We start from the raw sequence: 26,241 nt of genomic DNA on the forward strand, positions 1-26,241 counted from the left end.
TTTTCATATATATATATATATATATATATATATATATATATATATATATATATATATAAAGTACATCAGTGTTAATAAACTAAAAAAAATAATTCCCTTACTTAGCAATTCTTTTGCAGAAGTCCCAAACTGTGGCTCTACTCCATGAGACTTAAATTGAAATAAATAAAGTTGCTTTAACCTATTGTAGATCTACTAGGAGCCATAGGAAAAATTTTTATCATCTTTAAATTGTTGAATTCAATCAATACAAAGCAGCACATGAATAAAGTTCCCAGCAGTAAACTCTGTGAACCTCTATCATTTCATCTGTGCTTTTCTTACGACATCGCTTTTTTTCTTTTATTTGCAGATATGTGTGTTTTTAGACTGGGATTTCTGTCTGTGTCACCTCTGTGGTCTCCTACAGTGTTGGCACAGTGACCGTGCTACTCAGCGCAGGTTTTCTGAATGAAAGCATGATGCAGATGGGAAGTCACAGCAGTAATCACTGCATGAACCTAACAGTGCATATAGACTTAGAGGGTTCGGAATGAGCCCCATTACCGCTTTTCATAGCATGTCCTCAGATGGAAAGTATAGCATTAGATAAATTTATAAACGTGGTTTCTGTCCACTCTATTTTGCTTATAGTATTTACCACAACTAGTAACAAAGCTATCATGCGTGTCGTCATTTGCTTAGCATCTGTATTTTCCACTTTCCATTCCTGAAGAAGTGTATATGCTTGGGGGTGGGGAATGGGTAAAACAGGTGATGGAAATTAAGGAAGGCACTTGTTGTAATGAGCACAGAGTGGTGTACGGAACTGTTAAATCATAATACCATACACTTTAAATTAATAGAATATTGTACGTTAACTTGAATTAAAATAAAAACTTAAAAAAGGAAAAACAAGTGTATATGTTTGTCAAAGCCTCAGCATCTCACAATAGTGGGGCCCAAGAAATGTATTTTTTTTTAATCTTTATTTATTTTTCAGGAGGAGAGAGACAGAGTGTGAGCGAGTAAAGGACAGAGAGGGAGGGAGACACGGAACCTGAAGCAGGCTCCAGGCTCTGAGCTGTCAGCACAGAGCCCGATGCGGGGCTCGAACCCATGAACCATGAGATCATGACTTGAGCCGAAGTTGGACGCTTAACCAACTGACCCACCCAGGTGCCCTAATAACCAAGAAATGTATTTGGAATCAACGAATGCATTTAGGGTTGTGCCATCACATAATTTAAAGATGAGTAGGTCCCCTTCCCAGCTGAATTTACCAGGCATTCGTAGCTTCACGGAACTTAATAATTTGCTTTCTATTGGTTTTGGGATGCACACTTTTTCACATGCATCTTAGAATCGACATGTACAGTTTAACTGGCAGCATTTTTTCCTTCTAAGTATTACATAAAATAACACCGGTTTCAGAAATGACAGTATTTCAGAATCAATAAAACACAGTTATTGCTAATTACATCTCAATATGGAAAACATAGGGGTCCCTGGCTGGCTCAGTTGGAAGAGTGAATGACTTTTTTTTTTTTTTAAGTTTATTTATTTATTTTGACAGAGAGAGAGATGGAGAGAGAAAATCCCAAGCAGGCTCTGTGTTGATGCAGAGCCTAATGCTGGACTCAAACTCACAAACCATGAGATCATGACCCGAGCCAAACTCGAGAGTCAGACACTTAACCAACTGAGTCATCCAGGCGCCCTGAAAGAGTGAGTGATCACTCTCGTTAGTGATCAAGTCCCACATTGGGCGTACGGGCATAGAGATCACTAAAAAAAATAAATAAGTTCAAAAAAGTTAAAAAAAAATATGGAAAACATAAAAATTTCAAGTACTTACGTCAATTAAATCTGAAAGATCATGAATGTAATACTTGAAAACCGAGGCATTGGTTGCTTCAAGGGTTAAGAGATACTCATTCCGTGCCTTAATTGATTTTAGCTTATTTTCTGAATACTTTGCTTGTCTCTGGAAATGAAGAAGGTCCAGGTATTGGGAAAGAGAACAAAGTCACTTAGTCACAGAAACATACATGACTTTCTATTAATTTGAACAATGTATTCTACATATACAAATGAACTTTGAAGTCCTCTGAGAAAAGTACATTTTGAAACTGATTTAAAGAACTAAAAGTACCCAAGTATGTATTTGAGCTTCAGGCCCATGTGCAATGAAATCTCTTTGTTAATATTCAAGTTCTCCACATTGTGTACTGAATACTTGGCATTCAATACTAAATGATGTCCAGCTGTTATTACATGATTTTTATATTTTTTAAACATTTTTCATTCCTGTTGGAGGAAATGTGTGTCATTTCACAATTTATAATGTGTGTTTATCAGTTATTGCAACTGTCACCTCAAGTGAGGTTCTTAGTGCTGTCACCTCAAGTGAGGATAGAAAGGCTCTGTAATGTTTTTACTTACTTTTTCTTTCATTTTCTCAATTTTCTTTACAGAGCTTCGCCGCTGATGTCTCTCTTCCAGTCTAATATGAAAGACCGGGTCGCCGGATCTTCCAATTTGCTTTTCTTCTTGTTTCTCAGCCTCTTTCAGCTTGCTCTCTGCACTGATGCTCTCTGCATGATACATATGGTATGTTTTCATCACCTGTGAAAATGTGACCCAAATTGTTACAAGATGCCTGTCTATAACTCAGAGAGTGAATGGAAGCCATTATATGAGGAATACGTTAAAAATATCACCTTCCAACTGGCAGGGGGAGAGCCAGATTGCTAGTCAAACAGATGAATTATGGACGATTGCGTCTACATAAAGCAAGGAGAAATATGCAAATTCACCTGCCAGGAAGAGGCACTTAGGGGATAGGCTTTGATGAAAAAGTGATTTACAGAGTCTTACGCATGCTTTCAGTGCACTTGAAAAGTTCCCTTAAGCTTAAAAGTGTTCTCTAAAATCTCTGCATTATTAATCTGCAGAATAAACCATTATTCATGGATAAATTTACCCCAACCTTGGAATTATAAAAAACTCCAAATTAGTACAGATTTTACTAAACAGTTTTTTTTGTATAAAATCTACTTGTCAAAATACAAAATGGAAATATTAAAGTTCGTACATACATAGTTAAAAATAATTGTTTTTCTGACCACAAAGTAATACTTTATGTTCAATGCAGAAAACATATGACACAAAAAAGAAAATATAAAAAGCACACAGAGATAACCACTGTTAAGATTTTTGGTCCAGCCACTTGGGTCTTTTTCCTATGAAAACACACAGACACACACACTTCTTTACTTGAAAATGACACGTTTCTCCTTTTAAAACATTTGTGCCATACTGTGTTAACAATTTTTAATCTTCTATATCCTCTTTTCATTTGACAGATCAGAACACTTTTCTATAACACTAAATGTTCTTCTAAAAATATTTTTAAGGACTGTATAATATTTTTTTATATGACTGGGACACAGCTTGACTAATTTCCAATTGTTGAACATTTTAGGATATTTCAACTTTTTGCTTTATAAGAAAGCTGTGCTGAAACCCTTTATATGTATCCTATTTCTTGTTTTATAAATGACACACCTAAGTTGCATTTTAATAACTTTAGGAATATATAGAAAATGAAGTTTTTAATGTATCCTTTCCATGTATGTTGTAAACTTACACAAACAATTCTCAACTAAAATTTTTGTCAAAATAAAATTTGAATCTTTAAACATTTTGATTATATTAGTTACAGAAATATTTATGCACAAAATTATATTTCCTATGGTACATTTTCAGAGAATTACAGTTAGACAATCTGCACATTTTGGAAGTTTTGACACAAACTTCCTACTTAATACTCTGCTAATCTGAAAAAAAGTGATCTGTATAGTTATTTTCCAAAGCATTTAGAAAACAGAGATGCTTAACAAACATTTTCTCGAGTAATAAATAAGTATATTTACTCTTACAGTATATACTATATCTGTATATAATCCTTGTTTTTTTAGATACAGAATAAAAGTCACAGATTTTCAAAGATTTTACCTAAAAAATCACAGTTTTCCAATATAATTTCAATCTGCTATTTATAAGTAGAGTCAGACGTCTGGGCCAATTCTGAAACCTGTTGACTTTAAGCACATTTATACTCCTTAAAAGAAACAACATATCACAGTAGGACTACAATGCCATGGACATATCAAGGAACATACCAGAATTTAGCACCCAATTATCCGTGGTGGCACTTTTCCATAAATTATGTCAAATTTGCATCCACATAAAACAGATTTTCATTTGTAAATAACCAGAAGTTATTCAGAGCCACCTTTATAACTAAAATGTAGTTGTTAAGAAGAGATTTAATGTCACATTTTGAAGTAAGGAACTTGATATTTTTTTCACCTCAAAAGATGAATCTTAAAATAGTTTGGGAACCGGAAGCATCACCGCAATATATTTACTTAGGTTGAAGCACATGAAATTGCTGTTTTGGTAGGTTATATAGAAGGTAGGAAGTCAGCACTTTCTTATGGTTCAACTTAATACATACTTCCAAGGTGACTTTTTGAAAAGGAAAACATGGGGTAAATGAAGAGTTTTTACTTATTTTCATAAAATCTGATAATGTCTTTCCTTAAAAAGGTAAGCTAGCAAATCACATTACAGGCATTTGGAACAAGAACAAAGTAAGGGTTGGGGCGCCTGGGTGGCGCAGTCGGTTAAGCGTCCGACTTCAGCCAGGTCACGATCTCGCGGTCCGTGAGTTCGAGCCCCGTGTCAGGCTCTGGGCTGATGGCTCAGAGCCTGGAGCCTGTTTCCGATTCTGTGTCTCCCTCTCTCTCTGCCCCCCCCCCGTTCATGCTCTGTCTCTCTCTGCCCAAAAAAAAAAAAAACTTTGAAAAAAAAAAAAAAAAAAAAGAACAAAGTAAGGGCTAAAGTACAAAGCATGGCAGCTTTTTCTGAGCTGTGTGTAATTGCAAAGTTGTCTGTTTTTAGTAATTACCAAACCTGTCCAGGAAAAGTTTCGTTGGTTACTCCAGTTTAAAAGAAAAATAAAATAGCATTAAGAAGCAGCTGGGCAGCTGGGGAATGAAAAGGGAGTGACCCTACAGCTGGGCAAACAGCGAGGTCAATGAATTTACTACACACCTTGCATTTCGAGGCTTGGCTCTGTTTGTATACCCTGCCTGAAGCAAACCCGCACACCATTTGGGTCCTGGTTCCAATTACATCTTTAAAGAGAGGGTGAAAAAAAAACCTCTCTCTCTCTCTCTCTCTCTCTCTCTCTCTCTCTCTCTCTCTCACACACACACACACACACACACACACACACACACACACACACACACAGTTGCTTAGCTGACTGTATTCTTCTTGCTAATACCCAGGAAGAAATGAGAACATATGACTTCTATCATAGATAGATGAAAAGGCATTCCAGACAGCCCCGGGTATCTGAGAATTATTTATTTTAAAAACATCCTGAAGAAAAGACTTGAACTCTTGCTTTATTTAGATGCTGAGGACCAGTGTAACCAAGTGATTTGCAGAAACTAAGCCTTATGAACTAAGGACACTGAGCTGGCTGCCAGCATGGTGATACTTATAAACTAGCCTGGGTTAAAAGAAAAACATTCTCTTTTTTTTAAAAAATGTGTATTTATTTACTTTGAGGGGGTGGGGAGAGAGAGAGAGAGACGGAGAGACCAAGAATCCCAAGCAGGCTCCCCACTGTCAGCATGGAGCCTGATGTGGGACTTGATCCAACAAAGCATAAGATCGTGACCTATGCCGAAATGAAGAGTCAGAGGCTTAACTGAGTGAGCCACCAAGAAGCCCCAAAAAGGAAAACATTCTTGACCTAACACTAGCAAGAAAAGGGTGTAAATATCCCATCATAACATGGTTCAGCACAATAGCTGAGGGTTTTCTACCTAGTTTGATGGTAATTTCCAGAAGGAAATTTCTTTGTTCAGTTTTCCAATGTGACTTAGGGTTTCCACTATTTTCTAAAATGTTAGCAATGACAATGAATGAATTTTAAAAGTTGGGGAGAAAAACACTAAAAGCTTTTTAGAACTCTAATTGCAGATAATGAATGAAAGTACAAACTGCATTATTTAAAATGTAAGCTGTTGACAGCAGTTAAATGTGTTTTGTATTTAAAATAAAATAAGACAGTTTTCTCTTTTTCAAAGAAGTAGAAGAAAGCTTTTATTTTTCAAAGGTGCCTTTTTTTTTTACACATACTGCAAAGAAAATAATAGCTTCTCCATAAGCTTCATGCAAACACAAGTATTTGCATACCAAATGACATGATAGTCATATATACATTTAAATGTACTCCAATAACATATTTTCCTCTTTGAATTCTTCTCTACTAAAACCTCCTGCATAATTCTCCTTTGAACACACTCAATTTATCTTTCCTAATCCATCTTTTCTTAACTGTAGAAGAGTATTGTCAAACAGAAAGTGACCATATCATGGATTTCTTTGCACTTGTGAAATCCTATGCAAAAACTTTTGCACAGAAGCTATTAATATTTTTTTTCCTTATTGACAGAGTCATATAATGTATCCTACACTCTTCTGGTACTTTAAGTCAAAATAATTAAAATATCTATGGTAAATTTTAATATTTAGGGTCATGAAATCATTATGTATCTGAAAAGTATCCATGTGTTTGGAGAGGATCAGTGGATTAAGGCTTTATTACTTTCCGACTTGTGGCACAGAAGTGAGGAGACATGGTTCCGGGAATGGATCTACCAGTTACCAGGTATAGGGAATTTATTTTACACTTCTGCTCACCTTACAAGGTCATTGTGGACACTCAATTGTGTGTCCCTAGGGGAGTGTGTGTAACAAACTTTGCTGAGTACTTACAATATGTCTGTGTACATATATAATATACACCATTAACATATATGTGTACAATGCATATATTTAGGGAAGAAGCATTATGTAATGCTTCCGATGTGCCAGACACCATTCTGAGCATTTTATAAACAATAGCTTATTTAGTCTTTCTAAAAACACTTAGGAGGTATGTACCTTTATTCTCTCTGTTATACAGAAGACACAAGAAAGGCAGAGAGAGGTTAATTAACTTGCCCAAGGTCACACAGCTGGCAAGTGGCAGCAACAGTTGAGACCTTGACAGTCTGATTCCAGATTTGGTGTTCTAGACTGCTATGTCATAAACTTTGGTAACTCTAAAACACTGTACAAATGGAAGTCCTCTTTACCTGGGGGATAGAGCTGTTCTTGGTTATATTTAGGAATAGTGGAAAAGAAGGGCTGACAGATCAATTATTTCATTCACTATTTGCTTGGTGCTTATTATCCATAAGGCAACGATGCACGTAACTTTAAAGATATGGTTTCCTACTTCTTTTTTTTTTTAATGTTTATTTATTTTTGAGAGACAGTGCACGCATGCACATGGAGTAGAGACAGAGAATGGTGGACAGAGGGTCCAAAGTGCGCTCTGTGCTGACAGCAGAGAGCCTAACGTGGGGCTCAAATTCATGAACCGTGAGATCATGACCTGAACCAAGGTTGGATGCTCAACCAACTAAGCCACCCAGGCGTCCCTTGGTTTCCTCCCTCTAAGAGTTTAAATTTTTGGAGATTAAAAAATGGGGCTTGGAGATTCTGATGGACATGGATGAAGGGAGAGGACATTCAAGCTGGAAGGGTAATACCAGCAAAGGTATGTGGGGTAAGGGTAAAGGTATGTAGGTAAGGTGGACATAAGTAAACTATGACTTCGAGGAGAGGATTTAGGGAAGGGCTTGAAAAGTGGATGATTGGGTGAGGGAGCCAGAGGATAAGAATGCAGAAGTTGTCACAGGCCAGATTAGGAGAGCCTTGAAACCTCAACCAAAAAGTTTTAAATGGACTCTAGGGGTTCATGAATCCACAGAGCTGTAAATAGCATGATCAAAGCAGTATTTTAGCAATAATCTCATGAAGATATGCAAGATGGTGTGGGGTGTGAAGTAACCTCATTTAGCATAAAACAGGAGGAATGGAAAGAAAGATAATCTAGGATAACAGTTATAGGGCCTTTTCTCTTTTCTCACTCTCTGACCTTTTCTCAGACTTGTCATGTCTCCTTCCACATGGAGGACCTCCCAGTGTAGTCGTAACACCAGCCCAAGTACCACTCTGTATACTATTCTGAGTCAATCACTTAAAGCTCCCTCCTCAGAATGTGCACACTTTCCTGCCACTGTGGTCTCCTCCCAAGCCAATCCCACTGCCTGCCATATCCTCCCCCAGCACCTCGACCTAACCTTTTGACTCATCCTCTAAGGCAAGCTCAGATTTCACCTACTGCTATGTGTTCCCTGGTTCCCCAGCCATGGCCATCTTGTTCTTCCAACTGCCAGGACCTTCTTACTGATAGCACTTCTGACCCTCTGCCATGTATCATAGACATCTATGTACCCATCCAGTATCATGGACCTAACTTTAGCTAGGGTACCAACAGTGTCCTAGGCACTTTCGGATTCTTAATATTGCTTTTATACAGTGAGAGTAAAATAGGCATTTGGTGAGAAACAAATGAAGGGCAGAAAGCCATTTTATAGTCAGCTTGTCCATTCATTTGTTCACTTAACAAATATTTACCAAATACCTAGTATGTACCTGGCATTATTCTTCTCCATCTCCAGCATCCTAAATAGCACTGCCAATAAAATCCCTGGGATTGGACTAATGAGATGATAAATAGCTCTAAATCACTGTGAAATATAGTGAGCGTTTGGGGTTCATGGCCCCTGAAAAAAGACAGGCATGGTGGCTGGGGTGAGAGGAAATGAAAAGCAGTATGTTAGTGACAATATTTCCTAATTCCATACATAGCCTGCTGGTTTACTAAATCCATCAATTACTAATGGACGATTAGTTTCTCTTCTGAGAAACTACGTTTTTGGAGTTTCCTTGACATACTAAGATAAAGGTCTCTTTTCTACAATCAATACACAAGAAGTCTCTAATTGTAACGGAGCTTCTGCAAGTGCCAGACCAACAAAACCACCAAGTTAGGGCCACAGCCCTGGAAGCCCATTCCTGTTGTTTCCCAGCAAGTTCTTGAGTGCATCGGGAATGAAGGACCCCCGGGCCACCCTCTGCTGAGCCCCAGTGGCTGTGTTGCAAGGAATCTGGCCCTTCCGGGGGCTGCGCAACCTCAGTGGAGGTTATGGCCTCTGCTTGGCCAAGCTGTGTCTCTGGGGGCTTATTTCAGACAGGGGCAGTGGGCAGGAAGTACCTTTAAGAGAGCACTCATTAATGGTGCATGCCAGGACCCTTCCACCTGCAACTTCAAGTCCTCTTGCTCTTTAGAATACTGAGCCAACCTTGGTGTTGAATAGTCTCTGGAGCCAGGCCCCACTGGATCCGAGCTCCTGTGCTACCATTTACTAGCCAGCAAGTTTCTTAACTTCCTTTGGCCCTAGTTCCCCCCTGAGGTAAAATGGGGATTAAATGATAGAATGCAGGGAAGCACATAACAGAGTGGATAGTTTTTTGTTTTGTTTTCTAAATACTTATTTTTTGAGAGAATGCAAGCAGGAGAGGGGCAGAGAGAGGGGGACAGAAGATAGGACACTGGCTCTGCGCTGACAGGCTGACATCAGCAAGCCTGATGCGGGGCTCGAACTCATGAACTGTGACATCATGACCCGAGCTGAAGTCAGACGCTCAACCTACTGAGCCATCCAGGCAGCCCAGAGTGGACAGTTCTCATTCTTGATGGTTTCTATGTTCTGACATAGAAGTGAGTGTGCAGGCTCTGGGGCCAGATTGCCTTGCTTCATATTCAGGCTCTAAGCAAAGAGATACAGGTCACCGCCTCGAAAAGGCAAAGCAGACCAGATGGAGGCCTTTCCTGGTATTTCATTGTGGAGACCTAGGCTAATCAAAACCTCTTAAAAACTAACATACCAATAAGGAGTGCCTAGGAGTTGCCGGCATAGACACTCACATGTTCGTAACACTCATGACATGAATTCACACTTTGAAAAGGCTTCTAGCCTTTCTGTAACGTACATCCCATAATTAGCACCCTTTGAACGTATGCGGACAGTTACTATAAAATTGCATGGATATTAGTCCAGGTTTCAGGAAGCAAAGTATATTGATCTGCATTTATTAATCCTCTGAACAGCTATTGAGTATCGTAAGTCAGGCACTGTGCTAGGCTTTCAGACCAGAGATGAGACACAATCTCTACTCAGTGGGAAGACAAAGTTGTGACTTCAGGGTAGACGAATGGGCAGTAGGGGGGAGAAAGATTCCTAGGCTTCTTCCTCCCCCCCCCACCCATATCCATACATAACCATAAGAAATGTTTATTTTTCTACTTTTGTACAATGTGCAGCAAACAAACAGTAAGGAATAGGAAAAAGGAAAAAAGAGTCAGCTACTCTGGAGATTGAGAGAGCAGAGGAACATGTTAAACCACAGTGCAGACTCTGGAAAACTCTAAAGGATTAAAAATCCAGCTTAACAAAAACATTTCAAGGAAAAAAAAAAGAGAGAGAGAGATGGGGTCCCTATTCTCTACAGGGACCCCCTTGAGGGTAAAGGTGATTTAAAGGTCTATCCACCAATTGCAACGTGGAGATCTTGAGCCCTGATACAAACAAACTTCTTAAAATACGGATTTCTATGACAACTGGACATCAGAACATTGACTACATATCTATAGCTATTAAAGAATTATAAAAATTTAGGGGTGATAATGGTATGGTGTTTTAGATACACATACCGAAATATTTACACATGAAATAGATGCCTGGAATTTGCTTTAAAGGAATTTAGGAGTAAGGGAAGTGGATGGACAGATAGAAAGGAAACCAGGTTGGCCACAAGCTGGTTAACTGTTTTTGTTTTGTTTTGTTTTTTAATTTACATTCAAGTTAGTTAGCACAGAATGCAATAATGATTTCAGGAGTAGAATGCAGTGATTCATCCCCTACATATAACACTTAGGGCTCATCCCAACAAGTGTCCTCCTTAATGCCCCTTGCCCATTTAGCCCATCTCCCCACTCACAACCCCTCCAGCAACTTTCAGTTTGTTCTCTCTATATAAGAGTCTCTTGTGTTTTGTCCCCCTCCCTGTTTTTATATTATTTTTGCTTTCTTTCCCTTATGTTCATCTGTTCTGTATCTTAAATTCCACACAAATGAAGTCTTTCTCTACTTTTGCTTGGCATAATACCCTCTAGTTCCATCCACGTTGTTGCAAATGGCAAGATTTCAGTCTTTTTGATTGCCTAGTATTATTCCATTGCATGTATATACCACATCTTCTTCATCCATTTATCAGTCAATGGACATTTGGGCTCTTTCCATACTTTGGCTACTGTTGATAGTGTTGTTATAAACATTGGGGTGCATGTGCCCCTTCAAATCAGCATTCCTATATTCTTTGAATAAATACCTAGCTGTGCAATTGCTGGGTCGTCGGGTACGACAATTGCTGGGTTGAGGAACCTCCATATTGTTTTCTAAAGTAGCTACGCCAGTTTGCATTCCCACCTAGGCTTCTTTTTAATCAGTTTACATTTAAGTCTGAGAGCTACTGTAAGGGGAAAAGTAGAGGGGGATGTACATATTTTATTTATATAAAGAATGTAAGGATGGGGGTGCCTGGCTGGCTCCATTGGTAGAGTATGCGACTCAGTCTCAGGGTCATGAGTTTCAGCCCCATTTTGGGCATACAGTTTACTTAAAAAAAAAACAACAAAAAACAAAAAACAAAAACAGGGGCACCTGGGTGGCTCAGTTGGTTAAGTGTCTGACTTCAGCTCAGGTCATGATCTTGCTGTCCGTGAGTTCAGGCCCCGCATCCGGCTCTGTGCTGACAGCTCAGAGCCTGGAGCCTGTTTCAGATTCTGTGTCTCCCTCTCTCTCTGCCCCTCCCCCACTCACGCTCTGTCTCTGAAAAATAAACCTTAAAAAAAATGTTTTTTAATTAAAAAAAAACCACAAAGAAAAGAAGAATGTAAAGACAGTTGAAGCCAAACCTCTACATTAATGCTACTCAGTCAATACCTACAATGGATCTCTTAGTTCCTACCCTCAACCTCTACCTCTCACTTAAGTCCTATGAGTGACACTTGTCACTTTTTTTTTTTAAAGTTTATTTATTTATTTAGAGAAAGAGTGTGAGTGGGGAGGGGCAGAGAGAGAAGGGGGGTGGGGAGAGGGTGGAGAGAGAGAGAGAGAGAGAGGGAGAGAGAGAGAGGGAGAGAGAGAGAGGGAGAGAGAGAGAGAGAGAGAATGAGAATGAATGAATATCCCAAGAAGGCTCTGCACTGTCAGCATGGAGCCCAATGTGGGGCTTGAACTCAGGAATCATGAGATCATGACCCAAGCCAAAATCAAGAGTCAGACACTGAACTGACTGAGCTCTTTGTCACTGTGTTTTTCTTCTTATTCGTGGCATCAGGGCTGGAAAAGTTGCTGATCTCTGAGGTACTGAGTGATCTGTAAGATGGTCATGATGATGAACTCTTACAAATCATCTCCTCTTTCTAGGCTGATATGCTTCTCCACGGGTCTATGAAAGCAGAATTTACAAAATTCAATTATATTTGCAAAATAACAGGGAGAACTCACTTTGAGACAGAGTATACTGATGGTTAGAGCTCAGACTCACAGAACAGACTGCCTGGGTTTGAATCCTGCTCCTGCACTTAATTTACTACGTGATCTTGGGGAAGTAACTTAACCCTTCTGTGCCTCACCTTCCTCACTGTAAAACCTGCCTAACATTCTTACTCACTGCACGTGTAGGGTAGTTGGAAGTATTAAACATGTTTACACATGCAAAGAGCACAAAAAGCATGACTTATAATAAGTGCATAGTAAATATCAGTTACTGATGCTTGAAAAAAATTATCACAGGTTATTTTCATGTTTTTTTAAATGTAGTTTTGAGAGACAGAGAGAAAGAGAAAGAGAGGGAGAGAGACAGACAGACAGACAGATAGATGGGGGGGGGGAGGGGCAGAAGGAGAAGGAGACACAGAATCCAAAGCAGGCTCCAGGCTCTGAGCTGTCAGCACAGAGCCTGACGCGGGAGCTCCAACCCATTAACCATGAGATCATGACGTGAGCTGAAGTCAGACGCTTAACTGACTGAGCCACCCAGGCGCCCCATCACAGACTATCGTAAAAACATGTAATTATTTCTCCAGACTGGAAAGATTATCATTCTGATAGAGGTAAAGGGAAGGAAATTGACGATATTTCCATTTATGTATGTATATGTTAAGAATTTTAGCAAAACTCTAGAATGAGCAAATAAATCAAGATCAACAATTAAATAGTATGAGATGCTGTCTTTTTTTTCTGAGAGAGAGGGAGACTGTTCATGTGCGAGGTGGGGAGGGGTGGAGGGAGAGGGGAAGAATCTTAAGCAGGCTCTATGCTCAGTGCGCCATGCAGGTCTCGACTGCACAACCATGAGATCATGACCTAAGCTGAAATTAAGAGTTGGACACTTAACCGACTGAGCCACCCAGGCGCCCTGAGATGCTGTTTTTTTTTTTGTTTGTTTGTTTTTTATCAAGGAAAACTTGGGTATGCTGTGGCTCCAGTGAAATGAAATCAGTACACCAGTCTGAATTTATCATCAAATTATACTTATAATCCAAACAAATTCTTTGAACAAAAGGCATTGTCTGGGACTCTGGACCCTGCGGGCTAGGGACTGCCAACCAACCAAAAGACAGGGCAAGAGAAATGCAGAGGATAAACAAAAGGAAGAACAGAGAATACATATATGCAAAGGGAGGAACTATGGCTAATGAAAATGTTTAAAAAATAATTCTATTACGTTCAGTGTCATGTTAAAGATTTTGTTTCAGGAGTAATTATATAGAGCACTATTTCAATGAAGAGCTTAGGTCTATGAAATCCAACAAATCTGGCTTTTGGTCTTAGCTTTGCTACAAAACAGCTCTGTGACCTCAGCCCTTCTGACCCTCAGTGCAGGTCTCACCTATTAGAGCTGACAACATGAGGTCTCCCTATGTAACCAAAATTAGGGGGATGATCAAACTGAACCACTCCAACACCTTGATAAGTGTGGAATGAGAGAACAAGTGCACACTGGAGTCCAAACCACAGAAGGAAAAACTGATCATGTAACTAGAAGTCTTCTTTCCAAAAGGATTTTAATATATCCCTGTAAAAGGAGAGTATTTGATGAAGGTCAGAGGAATGATACAGGATGGCATTTAGCAGTCTAGATGAAAACAGAATCCATACTGTCATTCATGTTTTTGTTTTCTGTTGGAAACTGTTTTCCTCTCTAGCTTCCAGAGCCCCTGTTAGGGGAAGGGGCACTCATGTCTTAGATTTCCAAGGGGGTGAGCCCTCAAGCTGCCACGCCCACCAGCGTGACCCGCTGGCATGACCACTCATCTCCGCTGGCCTACAGCTTTCTCACCTTTTGTGAAAGGGGCGACTGGACCACAGGATCCCCCAAGCCTTCTCCAACTCTAAAATTCTGTGAGTTCACGATTTCGGGTATTAACTTTGTGACAACTAAATGTCATAAGAATTTATGATTTGAGTGTGTGTGTATGTATATAAAATACTTCTCAGCAGCTAGAGGAATTGACTTTTTTCAGTGTCCAGGTAAATGGCAGATACATTTGAACCAAAAGGAAAAGCCGGTGTGACAACAAATTATACTAATTATTTTCTTCTGCTTCTGTTGATCTGAGGCAAGCAGTATACCATGCTATGCTGCGAATGTAAGATTCCTCCTGGGCTCTGAGGCTGTAAGTCATCTGCTCTGTTGCACAGAAAACATCTAGAAATGAACAATGCCCACATAGTCTAACACACCATTATACTGATGAACCTTATACCAGGATATCTATCACTCTAGTGACTTTAATTAGCTCCCAAGCTGATTCGTGATCAATCATCAAGTGCTCACCGAGGAAAACCCGAGAACTCTTTGATAGGTGTGGGGGTGATACACAGATTTGCCACAAGCTTTCATTTTTGATTATAATTTTTAAGTTAAAGCAGAGCATTAGTCATCTTTTTCAAAATGCTAAATTTAACGGTAATCTTAAAGTGGCAATATAAGTGATTATTTTCACAAGATTGTGCTGCTTTAATAAAAACTTTTAATAAAAAATGACAAATTTATCCTAAAGAAGATAAATTATTTTATGCCTTATTAAAAAGAAAATGTTTCTATTTGTAACAAGAGTGACCTGTATTTATTAATCTTAATCTCGCCTAGCTCTGCTGTAGCAGTCACTAGAGGCAGTTTCTAATTTAAGTCTTTGAGTCATAGACAGGGGTTATTGGTTTTGTTTATGAACTCTCGATGAATAGTCACGTTCAGCAAACATTTCTTGAGCCCCCTACTATGTACCACAAATAGGCCTTGTCCTATTTGATTCCCTTACGTTCTATTACTAGAAATCCAATTACATTTTATTCTCTATTGATTGATACCGGTTCATTACTGCCTAAGAGTAATTTTTCATGAGAGCAATTAATGTGGTATAGTATCTGCCTACCTCACAATTATCAGAGATTTCTACCACGAAATGAATGTCACTTTATTTAAGAAATTCTGATTTTACTAAGGATATTTTCCTTTCTTATCTCTCAAGTACTTCATGTGTAGTGGGGTAAAAGGAGTGTGGTAAGGGCAGGGGATTTTTTAAGAAGTCCAACTGACTAACTCCTTTTATTTTTACCTCGATGATTGCTAATACTCTGGTAATATTCAAGTGCATGGAGTTCTGTGCACAGGTAACTGTGGCTTCACACATCTGTGCTTCACTCATGTGCTAAATGCTTTTTGGAACACCCTTCCCACCCTTCCCACATCACTAAAAACAGGTGTCATGGTCTCCAGGAAGCTCCCAGAGTGACTCTGGGCTTTGCACAGAGCTGTGAAGACCCGTCTCTATCTAGTCCAGCGTCCAACGCCATATATGGAACTATCTCCCTAGTCTAGCTCATCGGTGACAGGGCGGCATGCTTATCATCAATGCATTTCCAGGACCTCTGTATTTGTTGAAAGGCCCCGTAGAGATGATCCTATATAATAACTTTAGAGCAAAAGGCAACAACGCTTTTAGCGCTTTCCCTTTAACGGATTTAGAGACAGGGAACAGGCCCCAAGACTTGGGACAAACGTCGAATAACTCCATAAATCCTAGGACGTTACAGGTCATAGCCCTCCTCCACATATTTGCTAAGCATCCACGCCACTGTCTGAGGAAGGAGAGTGTGGTCTTAAAAGACCGCCCATTCCATCTCTCACCAGTATAAATGGTTAAACTCAGGCATCAGAATGCCTGGGTTCAAATCTAAGTTTTGCCTTTTAGCATGTTTCCTTGCCTCTAATTGGAAATAAGAATAGGACCTGTAAGGCTATGGTGGAGATAAAATGAATGAGTACATGTCAAACACTTGCAGTGATAAGTGACACACAGTGAGTGCTTAATGGATGCTATTACAATTAATGAAACACCTTTCTTTCACATCCTTTAAGTCCACAATGGCCTCAGCCCCACTGAGGCTCACTTGTTTATTCTCATACCTGAGAGGCTGAGTGCAGAGGGATGGTCTTTGTTTTATGGATCAAAGAAACAGAGCTGCAAAGAGACTTAATCCTTGCCCAGTAAGTCAACAGAGAGAGTCAGTGATGGAGAAGGTCATGCAGAAAGCCCTGGCTTCAAAAGGGGTTTTCATACAGTCTTTAGAGGGAGTGAAATACAAGTTCAATCTCCTGAAAAAAATACCCAAGAGTTGGCACTGGAATACTTATTAACCAGGGCCACCCTGGGCACAGTGGCAGAAGTGAAAAAGGGGAAGTTTAAAGTAGTGGACAATGATGAGGGGGAAAGCAGAGGTAAAATGAAAGGCCAAAGAATTTATGAGAATTTCAAAGTCTCCTGCAATATTAGATACTTAATTCTTTTCAGGAAAATGTTTCACATGTCTTCAACATTGCAAGAGGACTTCAGCTGCTTTCATTTTGACCTCAAACTTGCTAGCTGGGTTCTTCTTTCCAACCAGCCTCTTGGCTCAGGTGGAAGGCCCTAAGAGCACAGCATTCCCTGATGGGAAGTGAAACTATCCCCTCAAGCAATAAGGACTGCCCTGAGCCAGCAAGACCCTACCTGTGATTGACCCCAAGGCAAGGATGGATTCGACCCTCACTGCCCACTGCACATACCCACCCACCTCTGCCCCACATTTTCCTTATGTAAACCTTATGTAAACCCTGGGCACCTTGGAAACAGGCTTTGAGAGGTCAGTCCGCCATCTTCCAGGTATTGGCCGCACTGAAATAAATTCCTTTCTTGTTTCACCACCTCTCAGTCTCTCAGTCTTTTGATTTTGTTAGTGGCAAGTGGCTGACCCTGGTCTTCTCGGACCCCCAGAGCCAGAAGCTCTTGGACCCCAACACCGCGGCTACAACATTACACGTGTGTGTTAGACATTTAAGTTATAAGGTTTAGTACGTTAAATATTTAAACTGAGGACACAAGACACTTGGAATCATAAAATGAAAGCCCTATAATCTTGAGAATTCCAGCATCAACTAAAATGGAAAAGACTGATGTAGAATCCTTTTCTTTCAATGAAAAATGGGTTGAAATTTGACACATACCCTGTGCCTCAAATCTAATATGTACTTCTCATTACATTTATTAAAAAAAAAAAAAAAAAAAAAAAAAAGGTGCCGGGTAGGGGGGAAGAACAAAGAAGGAAGGTGAGAGGCCTTAATCTGTGCAAGGAAGCTTTTTGACAGTCTGATTAAGATGTCAGTTACTAAGCACTGTAACTGCTTAGAAGTCGTAATACTGTATCTCAGAATGTAATTGTTTAAATAAAACACTCTTTCAGAAGGATTCTCAGTATAACACATTCTTTTAAAAATTTTTTTTTAATGTTTTTATTTTATTTTTGATAGAATGACAGAGCATGAGAAGGGGGAGGGGCAGAGAGGGAGATAAAGAATCCAAAGCAGGCTCCTGCCGTTAGCACAGAGTGCAATGTGGGGCAGGAACCCACGAACTGCAAGATCACGACCTGAGCCAAAGTCAGCGCTTAACCGATTGAGCCACCTAGGCACCCTGGTATAACACATTCTTCTTTTTTTTTGGCCACTTCATAACACTTACTGCTTTTAGAAGACAGTCTTATTTGTAGTTCTTAAGTGCCAAGCATAACTAAATCTCAAATCTCAGAGAGAAAATGAAAATTCCAAGCAGGCGCCTGGGAGCATTTGGCTTCATTAATTAGCAGGGTGTCCTTAAAGGCATCTACACATAAAGTTCTTATCAAACAGCCGTCCTCGGGGATCCATGCAATGGAAATTTTATTAATCCCAATCATTTTGGGAGGAAAATGAAGCCAGGCTAAATTAGCTAACTTAGTCTCCAAAGTCAATCTATGTCAACCCCAAGATTAGAATTCAGAAGCTGGCAGTCATCTTGATCCCAACACCCTTCTTTCCTTCCATCAAAGTGTCTATTAATAATGCCAGCAGAAGGATATACACACACACTTTGTCAACCCAAGATCTCTAAATAGATTGCTTTTTTAAAAAGTATTCCAGGTGGCATCATGGCGAATGTGGCACTCCCAAGAGGTTTTCAATTTGGGAGCTTTTTACATATCTTTTCTGCCTTATTTCTCTTTGTTCAATGTTTTGTTCAGAGACCCAGACCTCTTTGTAGTCTGTCTCAAAGGAATGAATTTTCATTTTCACTACAGGGATATATATATATATATTTCAAATACTTAAAATGCCTACAAGCCAAAATAAATACTTAGCCATAAATAAAAAATAAATAAATAAATAAATAAATAAATAAATATCCTCTTCGAGGCTCAGAGAAAAATCTTCTGATATGTGGTGGCAAATATCTTGGGCTCTTTCGGAATGACTTTTCAACCTTGCCTTGGGCATGTTTCTTTGTTACAGAAGAATGCATTAGCTCCTGGTTCGTGGGAGGCTCACAAGCCAGCCAAGAAAGCTTTCCTCAGCAGTCCTCTGAGGTGGAGTTTTCAAGGAAGGGCTTGAAATAATAAACAGTGTCTTCCCTCTCATCGGCTCTAAAAAATAATTAGTTGTGTATTTTAACATTTTAAAGAGAGAAGTGGTTCGAAGATATGCAAAGGCCAGGGTGGATATCTGTGTGCATTTGCAACTCCATTTTCCAAATCCCACACAAGATGCTTGGTGGCCTCTGGGTTTGTGCTAGTGCAGCTTCCATTCTCTACTAGGCAAACCGGAACTACAGTTCGGAAGGAAGAAACAAAGGTGAATGGAGTATCAGCTAATGAATACTTAGCAGTAATCACTGGGTATGAACACACAGCTGAACAGGTGGTGTTGACACATATAACATTAAAGCTAAATGAAAGATCACATCTTAAAGAGGCACGCCCAAAGGAACATATCCCAACATTAAAGCTTAAGGCACAAAGCCATTTGGGTTTCCCATTCTGCAACCCATATGGACAGTCTGGAAAGCTCAAATGAGTTTTTACCAGTGTCCATGAGAACATGCAGTGGGACTTCTACCTATGAGTTTTATCTACTAGATCACATTCGGCCCTTCCTTCCCCCACCTGCTCTGCACATCTTTCCCTACAGCAGCTGTCAGGTGGGAAAATGATGGGCCCTGGGGACTGAAGCTGGGTTTAGATTTTGGAGCATTCATTAACTGTGTGATCCTCAGCTAATCATTCTGAGCCCCAGTTCCCATTTGTTACACTGGGATTAGGAATACCTGCCTCACAGGGCTGCTGTAAGAAATGAATGGGGTAACGTGCCTGCCTCATAAGAAGGGTTGGATAAATCTTCATTTTCTCAGTTCTTGCCTCATAATGTTAACGGAACCTCAGGATGGATTACCTCCTGACTCTGGCTAGCCATGTGTGTCACTGATGTATAGGGAGGGTGATAATCAATTACACATAATTAAGAATCAATTTCATGTGGATTTATCATGACCGTCTGTGTTCATCTTTGTTAGAATCTGCTTACTGAAGACGGTTAGCTCTTTGTTTTCTAAAATGCTGAACATAATGCTGCAAAGCAAAGAGATATTAATATAGGATTAATATAGGACAGAAAACTGCAGCATAACCTTTTGTGAATTTGGTATTAGGGGACAGGCTTAACACTTTAACCCACTGTTTTATGGTGAGCCCTTTAGGAGACTGGTGAAGGTTGCCTTTGGTTTGAGTGCTCCCTCTGACTCTCTCGGTCACCATCTTTCTTCTCTTTTTGCATTTCCACCTCTCCACTAATCCAATGGCAGCCCTGTTCACATCTACTATTGATCTGGTTTTCTTAGGGGAAGTTACCTTCCTTTTTCTTTTCTTCTACAAAGCAATATATAAGCAAGAACCATACATATGTGCATATACATACAGCTGTAACAACCATCTCTAATTACCATTGATATCAGCCCCCATCTCCACATTTACTCTGAGAGGCGGACCATCCCCTCTCCATCCCTACTCCACTGATGATGAAGGGGGGGATGACACCACCAGGTGACACTAATAAGGAACATTTATTAAGTGTTTACTATGTTCCAGGTATTGTTCTGAACGCCTTATGTGTATCCCAGCCTTACTTTTCCTCGTAGCACTTACACCTGCCATACTATACATTTGTTTACTGTCTGTTTCTCCTCACCAGAATATAAGTGCTTTGATAGGAAGCATGTGGTTTATTTTTATTCTCACCTGTATATCCCCAGTATATCCCAAAGAGCCTGGCACTGGAGTAGGCACTTTATTTAAAAAAAATTTTAATGTTTATTTTTGAGAAAGAGAGAGACACAGAAACTGAAGCAGGCTCCAGGCTCTGAGCTGTCAGCACAAAGCCTGAGGCAGGGCTTGAACTCACGAACCATGAGATCATGACCTGAGCTGAAGTTGGATGCTTAACTGAGTCACCCAGTTAAGCCCCATGTAGTAGGCATTTTAAAAATGTTTACTGAATAAATCAATCAGTCTTCATAACAATGTGGGTGAGCCTCATCCAATCTGGTGAGGACCTGAATACTACAGGAGGGCTGAGAAAGAGAATTTGCTCTCTCTGCCTGTCTTCAAGATGAGACACAATCCTCCTCTTTGGACTTGAACTTGGGCTAGAACTTACACTATCATTGGGTCTTCTGATTCTCAGACTTTCAGAGTTGGACTAGAACTATACCCTCACTCTCTGGCTTGCTGTTTCATGTCTGCAAATCATGGGACTTCTCAGCCTCTGTACTGCATGAGTCAATTCCTTATAATCAGTCTTTCAGTCTCTCTCCTCTCTCTCTAAATCTTCTACCAGGTCTTTCTCTGAAGAACCCACGCTAATACAGATTCCCAGATTGACTAAGTGAGCTTGGATTCAAACAGATGTTTGCTGACTACTGGTACAATCCACTTTTGCCTTGTTTTAGCACAGCCTTCTCCCTGCTTTTGTTTTATTTTTTTTTGTTTTTTTTTTTTCTATTTGTTTTTTTATTTTTTTTTTTTCATTTTTTTTCAATATATGAAATTTATTGCCAAATTGGTTTCCATACAACACCCAGTGCTCATCCCAAAAGGTGCCCTCCTCAATACCCATTTCTCCCTGCTTTTAGAACCTACTTAGTTCTCTTTCAAATGTGAAATGCAAAAGGAAGTTAGTGGATTAGACTCAGGGAGTCTGAGGATCTTGGTTCACCCTTTCACTTTTTAGCCCAATGAATCCATCTGTTAGATCATTTAAATGAACACTTCTAGGGGTGCCTCAGTGGCTCAGCTGGTTAAGCATCCGACTTTGGCTCAGGTCATGGTCTCACGGTTCGTGGGTTCGAGCCTCGCATTGGGCTCTGTGCCCACAGGCTCAGAGCCTGGAGCCTGCTTCAGATTGATTCTGTGTATTTCTCTCTCTCTGCCCCTCCCCTGCTCATGCTTTGTCTCTCTCTGTCTCTCAAAAATAAATAAATGTTAAAAAAAGATTTTTTTTAAATTAATACTTCTAAAAAGTACAGGTTGCCATTGAGGCACATGTTCAATATTTTACCTTTTTGTTGAAGCAACATTAATGCCACTGACTCTAAAAGTACAAATGAGCAAGTAATAAACTGCTTAGTGCTGTGTGTTGTTAGGGAGGTGTTAACATTTAGAGATCTTTGTTAGAAAATGGTTGTCCCCAAACTACGAAAATAGAGATAAAATGACCGGAAGGCCAGACCTGGACTTGACATTCTACTCCATTACTTATTGCACAACCTGGGTCAAGCCTCTCTGAGCCTTAGTTTCCTTATCTGTAAAAGGGGGGAAATGATAGTAATTACCTCAGACAGATGCTATAAGGATCACATTACTTAATGCAAGTAATGTGCTTATTAGCACAATAACCAGCACATTCTTACTGAGCATGAGGTAAATGTTAGCTACTCTGACAGGCGTGGCTAGTTACCTATAAATCTCTCTCCCCCTCTCTCAAAGAAACAGAACCTCTGATCTGTAACTGGTTAGCAATGAGCTGGCCACCTACAAGGCTGTAACTCCCTGATTTCCCTACAGCCGCTGGAATCCTGTTCTAAGTTCTGGCCAATGAAACATTACGTGAAAATTTCACACGGGACTTTCATTAACTCTCCTTAAGAGACAGGAGGCCTGCCTGCCCTCTTTTCCTTTCTCCATTCTGTTCGTGTTTCCTTTCTCCATTTCAGGAACACCTATGCAACGGCTGGGGCTCCAGCAACTACTGTAAATATAAGGACTAAGGTTACAATCAGATTTCTCAGAACAGTGGGTTAGGAGAAGCCGGATTCTTGGATGGCTTTATGTAACCTCCATGCCAACACAAGGCTGCCAACCTCGGGACTGACTTCTTTTATGTGAGAGATTATAAACTTCTAATTTGCTTCCACCATTATTTTGAGTATCTCTGTTCCTCAAGGCCAAACTAATCCTGACTGCTTTGGCTGGCCCTTGTGGTGGTGTAAGAATCCAAATGGAGGCTCAAAGCCATTTTGAAGCCATGTTTCTGCAAATAAAGGCAAGGTTGAGGAAAAAATATGGAAAAGGAGATGCATGTCCTCAAAGCCTTTGCTCCCCTTCCAGAAAGCACCATCTCTCTGCCCCCTCCCTGCTCAGAAGTCCAGGCATTCATGCCCGATGCACACAACCTGTACTCAAAGGATCTGATAAAACATGGTTCATTCTAAGCTATAAATGATCATAAGGCATCTCTTTCTACTCTTTCTGGGTGTCCGTATTTTATTTAAGACAAACTCTTCTCACAGGATGTTTGGAATAACCAAGAGGCCTCTGGGAGAAATATTGTTGGGAATCAAAGTCCACAAACAAGGCTGCAGCTCACCACTAAGGTTGACTGTAATTTCAAGTTAAGCTGGTATAAGGAGGTTAAGGTAATTCTCAAAATATTTTTGATGCCCAGGGAATATCAAGAAATGAAAAAAAGGGAGGAGTGAAGATTTGTCTGAAAAGGCACTTAAACAGCAACCTCAGTTTCTTAAGGCTATGTATTTTATACTTGTCGCTTCACTGATCATTATTATACCATCAGTTGTACAAAATTCCATGCACGATGCAACTCAGAAGGTCATCTGTGCATGACCAGTCAGTGGCTGCACAAGGACCCTCAACCACATTCCCCCCAATTCCTGGCCCAGTACAAACACTCCTCACCTTTTCTTTATCAATGTAAACTGAGTATGTATAATGAATAGATTTTATCAGAACAAGACAGAAATTGTGTATCTGAATTTATTTATTTTTTTTCAACGTTTATTTATTTTTTTGGGGACAGAGAGAGACAGAGCGTGAACGGGGGAGGGGCAGAGAGAGAGGGAGACACAGAATCGGAAACAGGCTCCAGGCTCTGAGCCATCAGCCCAGAGCCTGACGCGGGGCTCGAACTCACGGACTGCGAGATCGTGACCTGGCTGAAGTCGGACGCTCAACCGACTGCGCCACCCAGGCGCCCCTGTGTATCTGAATTTAAAGTGCAGGAGAGACCAAACATCCTTCTTCTTTTATAGTAAACACTGTGGGTGTGTATGTGTGTGTGTGCGCATGTGAAAGTAATGTGAAGGTCTTTTCCTACGGAACAAGACCTCTGATCTTGGATGAGCATGCTCTCTGCTTAAGATAAAATTTTTTCACAAGAGTTCAAAGTGATCTACAGACTACCTAATTAAAACCTCATCTCCTCTACCCCTTAGGTCCTTAACTGACTTTGAGAGGTTAAACGACCCTGACAGGGTCATTCAAACTCCAGTGGTCTTTTCTAGAACCTGGCTCCTTCAGGCTTTCAGACTGACAATGATGAGAGTTTTGAGGAGTCAGCTTACTTGATTCATCTACACAGAGTCTGATAAATGTCTAAGTACATTTGACAGTCTGAGCCTAGGAGAAATTTCACCATACACATCCTTCACGGAGAAAAAAATTTTCACAGCATTCTACTGGTTTTCCTCCTATTCAACAATTAAGCTTGTCTTTGCCATGGTTGCTTTGATTAGTACTACTAGTTTCACACCATCATCAGCAGGCACCTGTCTATGATGTGATGACCAGCAGATTTATTTTTTAAAGTATTAGAGAATGATTTATATTTCTAGGTAAAACAACATCCAAGCAATGGGAACCACAAGGAAAGTGTCATAAAGCTCTCATCTTAAAACAGTTCAATGAAAGATGATACAGAGTTTCTTCTTTGGATAGTTCAGAGGCATGATGCTCACTAACCTTTTAAACTCTAAATCTAAATTCTGAATTCTAAATCTAGAAATGGTTGGCTAACTTAGGTTACCAGAAATTAACAAATCACACAAAGCGTGGGCTAATAAATGGCCTTTATCATCAAAAACTCCCTTTCATTAGGAATTTGTTAGAGGATATGACCTTATAAAGAGGCTTTGGCAAGCAAAGTTAAAAGTTCCTTAAGGAGGAACTAACAAATAGAAATTGTCAATTTAATTCCTAAGTACAGGGGTAGCAAATGTGCTATTAAAAATACAAATTTATCACACATGTACAAAAAAATTGGAAAGCGAATTTTATAAGACTATCACTCACTTTATAAAAGCTTAAAACTACAGTGTCTTTCAATTAGCAAGTATCAATGGAGCATTAAAAACAATTTACAAAATTGTATTTCACACACATGGCTTTTTAAGAACAAATGGAACCTGTAAATCAAGAAACATGTTAATAATGTTTCAGGTTTGATTTGCCTATAAATAAAAATTCAAATAATCTTGTGCAAAAATGCAAATATCTATAGCTAGAACAAGTGTTATTCACTTCTCATTATGTGATTCTCTCTTATAAAATAAAAACTCATCGACTTCCTCCAGAAGGAATTTTTATTTAATAATGAAAGATCATTGCCCATGTGGGCCACCGGACCAGCAGCTTTGCGTTCTAAACCCAATCTCCTCATCTAGCTTGAAGCCCAGCACCGCCAAGATGCTGGCTTACCACTCTTCCCTCATGGACCCTGACACCAAACTCATTGGGAACACGGCACTGTTGCCTATTAGAAGTCAGTTCAAATGACCTGCCCCTGGAGACACAAATGATACAGAATTGTGGATGAAGCCATCTATGACTTCAAGGCCAAGGTGTTTCTCAAGAATGAATGAATGAATGAATTCATTAAGAATGAAGCTGATAGAACCTTGATATATACAATCTCTACATTTCTGAGTGTCTAAACTCCAAAAATGCAACTCCAAAGGCCAAGATGAGAAAGTAATGTATCTGCTGGGAATCACTAATTTCCCCATTCTTGGAGAGCCCGATTTTCCACTTAATGCAATTTATGCCAAATCTGCAAACAAACAGGAAGATGAGGTGATAAGGAGCCTACTTATAGTAGCCGAGACAAGAGACTGGGCTGAGACTTTGTGAGAAAGTTTTTGATCCTCAGCACGTGGTGGACTTGCTTTGTGAAGAGACAATTTATGAACAAGAGTCTTTCAGGACCTGAAGAGTAAAAGGAGCCTGGGAAGACCCAGTTTTTCCACAGCCTTGGGCAGCATTTTACAGCAAGAGGTACACGGTAATTTGCCTTTATTTCATAAAGTTTTATACAGAAGACAGAAGAGAGCATGTATTCACTCGAAGAGCTCTTTATCAAGAATTTGGGTAGGGGAGGGAAGAATGAATTGCCAAAGGGTGATTTGAAATTTTCTGTGGTATTAAGCTGGTGCTTAATAAGAACAGGTAATAA

General features: G+C 39.8%; 1 protein-coding gene and 1 pseudogene across 2 annotated transcripts in view; one reads left to right on the forward strand and one right to left on the reverse strand.

The window, feature by feature from the left end:
• SRGAP1 (SLIT-ROBO Rho GTPase activating protein 1) overlaps positions 1 to 26,241 on the reverse strand; it is a 284,228-nt gene that overhangs the window by 90,435 nt on the left and 167,552 nt on the right. For both annotated transcript variants that reach the window (XM_040491526.1, XM_040491525.1), the window contains exons 5-6: positions 2,425 to 2,607; positions 1,838 to 1,966 (exon numbers count right to left, since the gene is read on the reverse strand). In XM_040491526.1, the coding sequence (XP_040347460.1) occupies positions 1,838 to 1,966; positions 2,425 to 2,607 (312 nt within the window). The remainder of the gene's footprint in view (positions 1 to 1,837; positions 1,967 to 2,424; positions 2,608 to 26,241) is intronic.
• Positions 25,413 to 26,005, forward strand: LOC121040828 (actin-related protein 2/3 complex subunit 3-like; annotated as a pseudogene).

The sequence above is a fragment of the Herpailurus yagouaroundi genome, unplaced genomic scaffold, assembly GCF_014898765.1.
Source record: "Herpailurus yagouaroundi ecotype Mexico unplaced genomic scaffold, PumYag 182, whole genome shotgun sequence".
In the NCBI taxonomy this organism is placed as follows: Eukaryota; Metazoa; Chordata; class Mammalia; order Carnivora; family Felidae; genus Herpailurus; species Herpailurus yagouaroundi.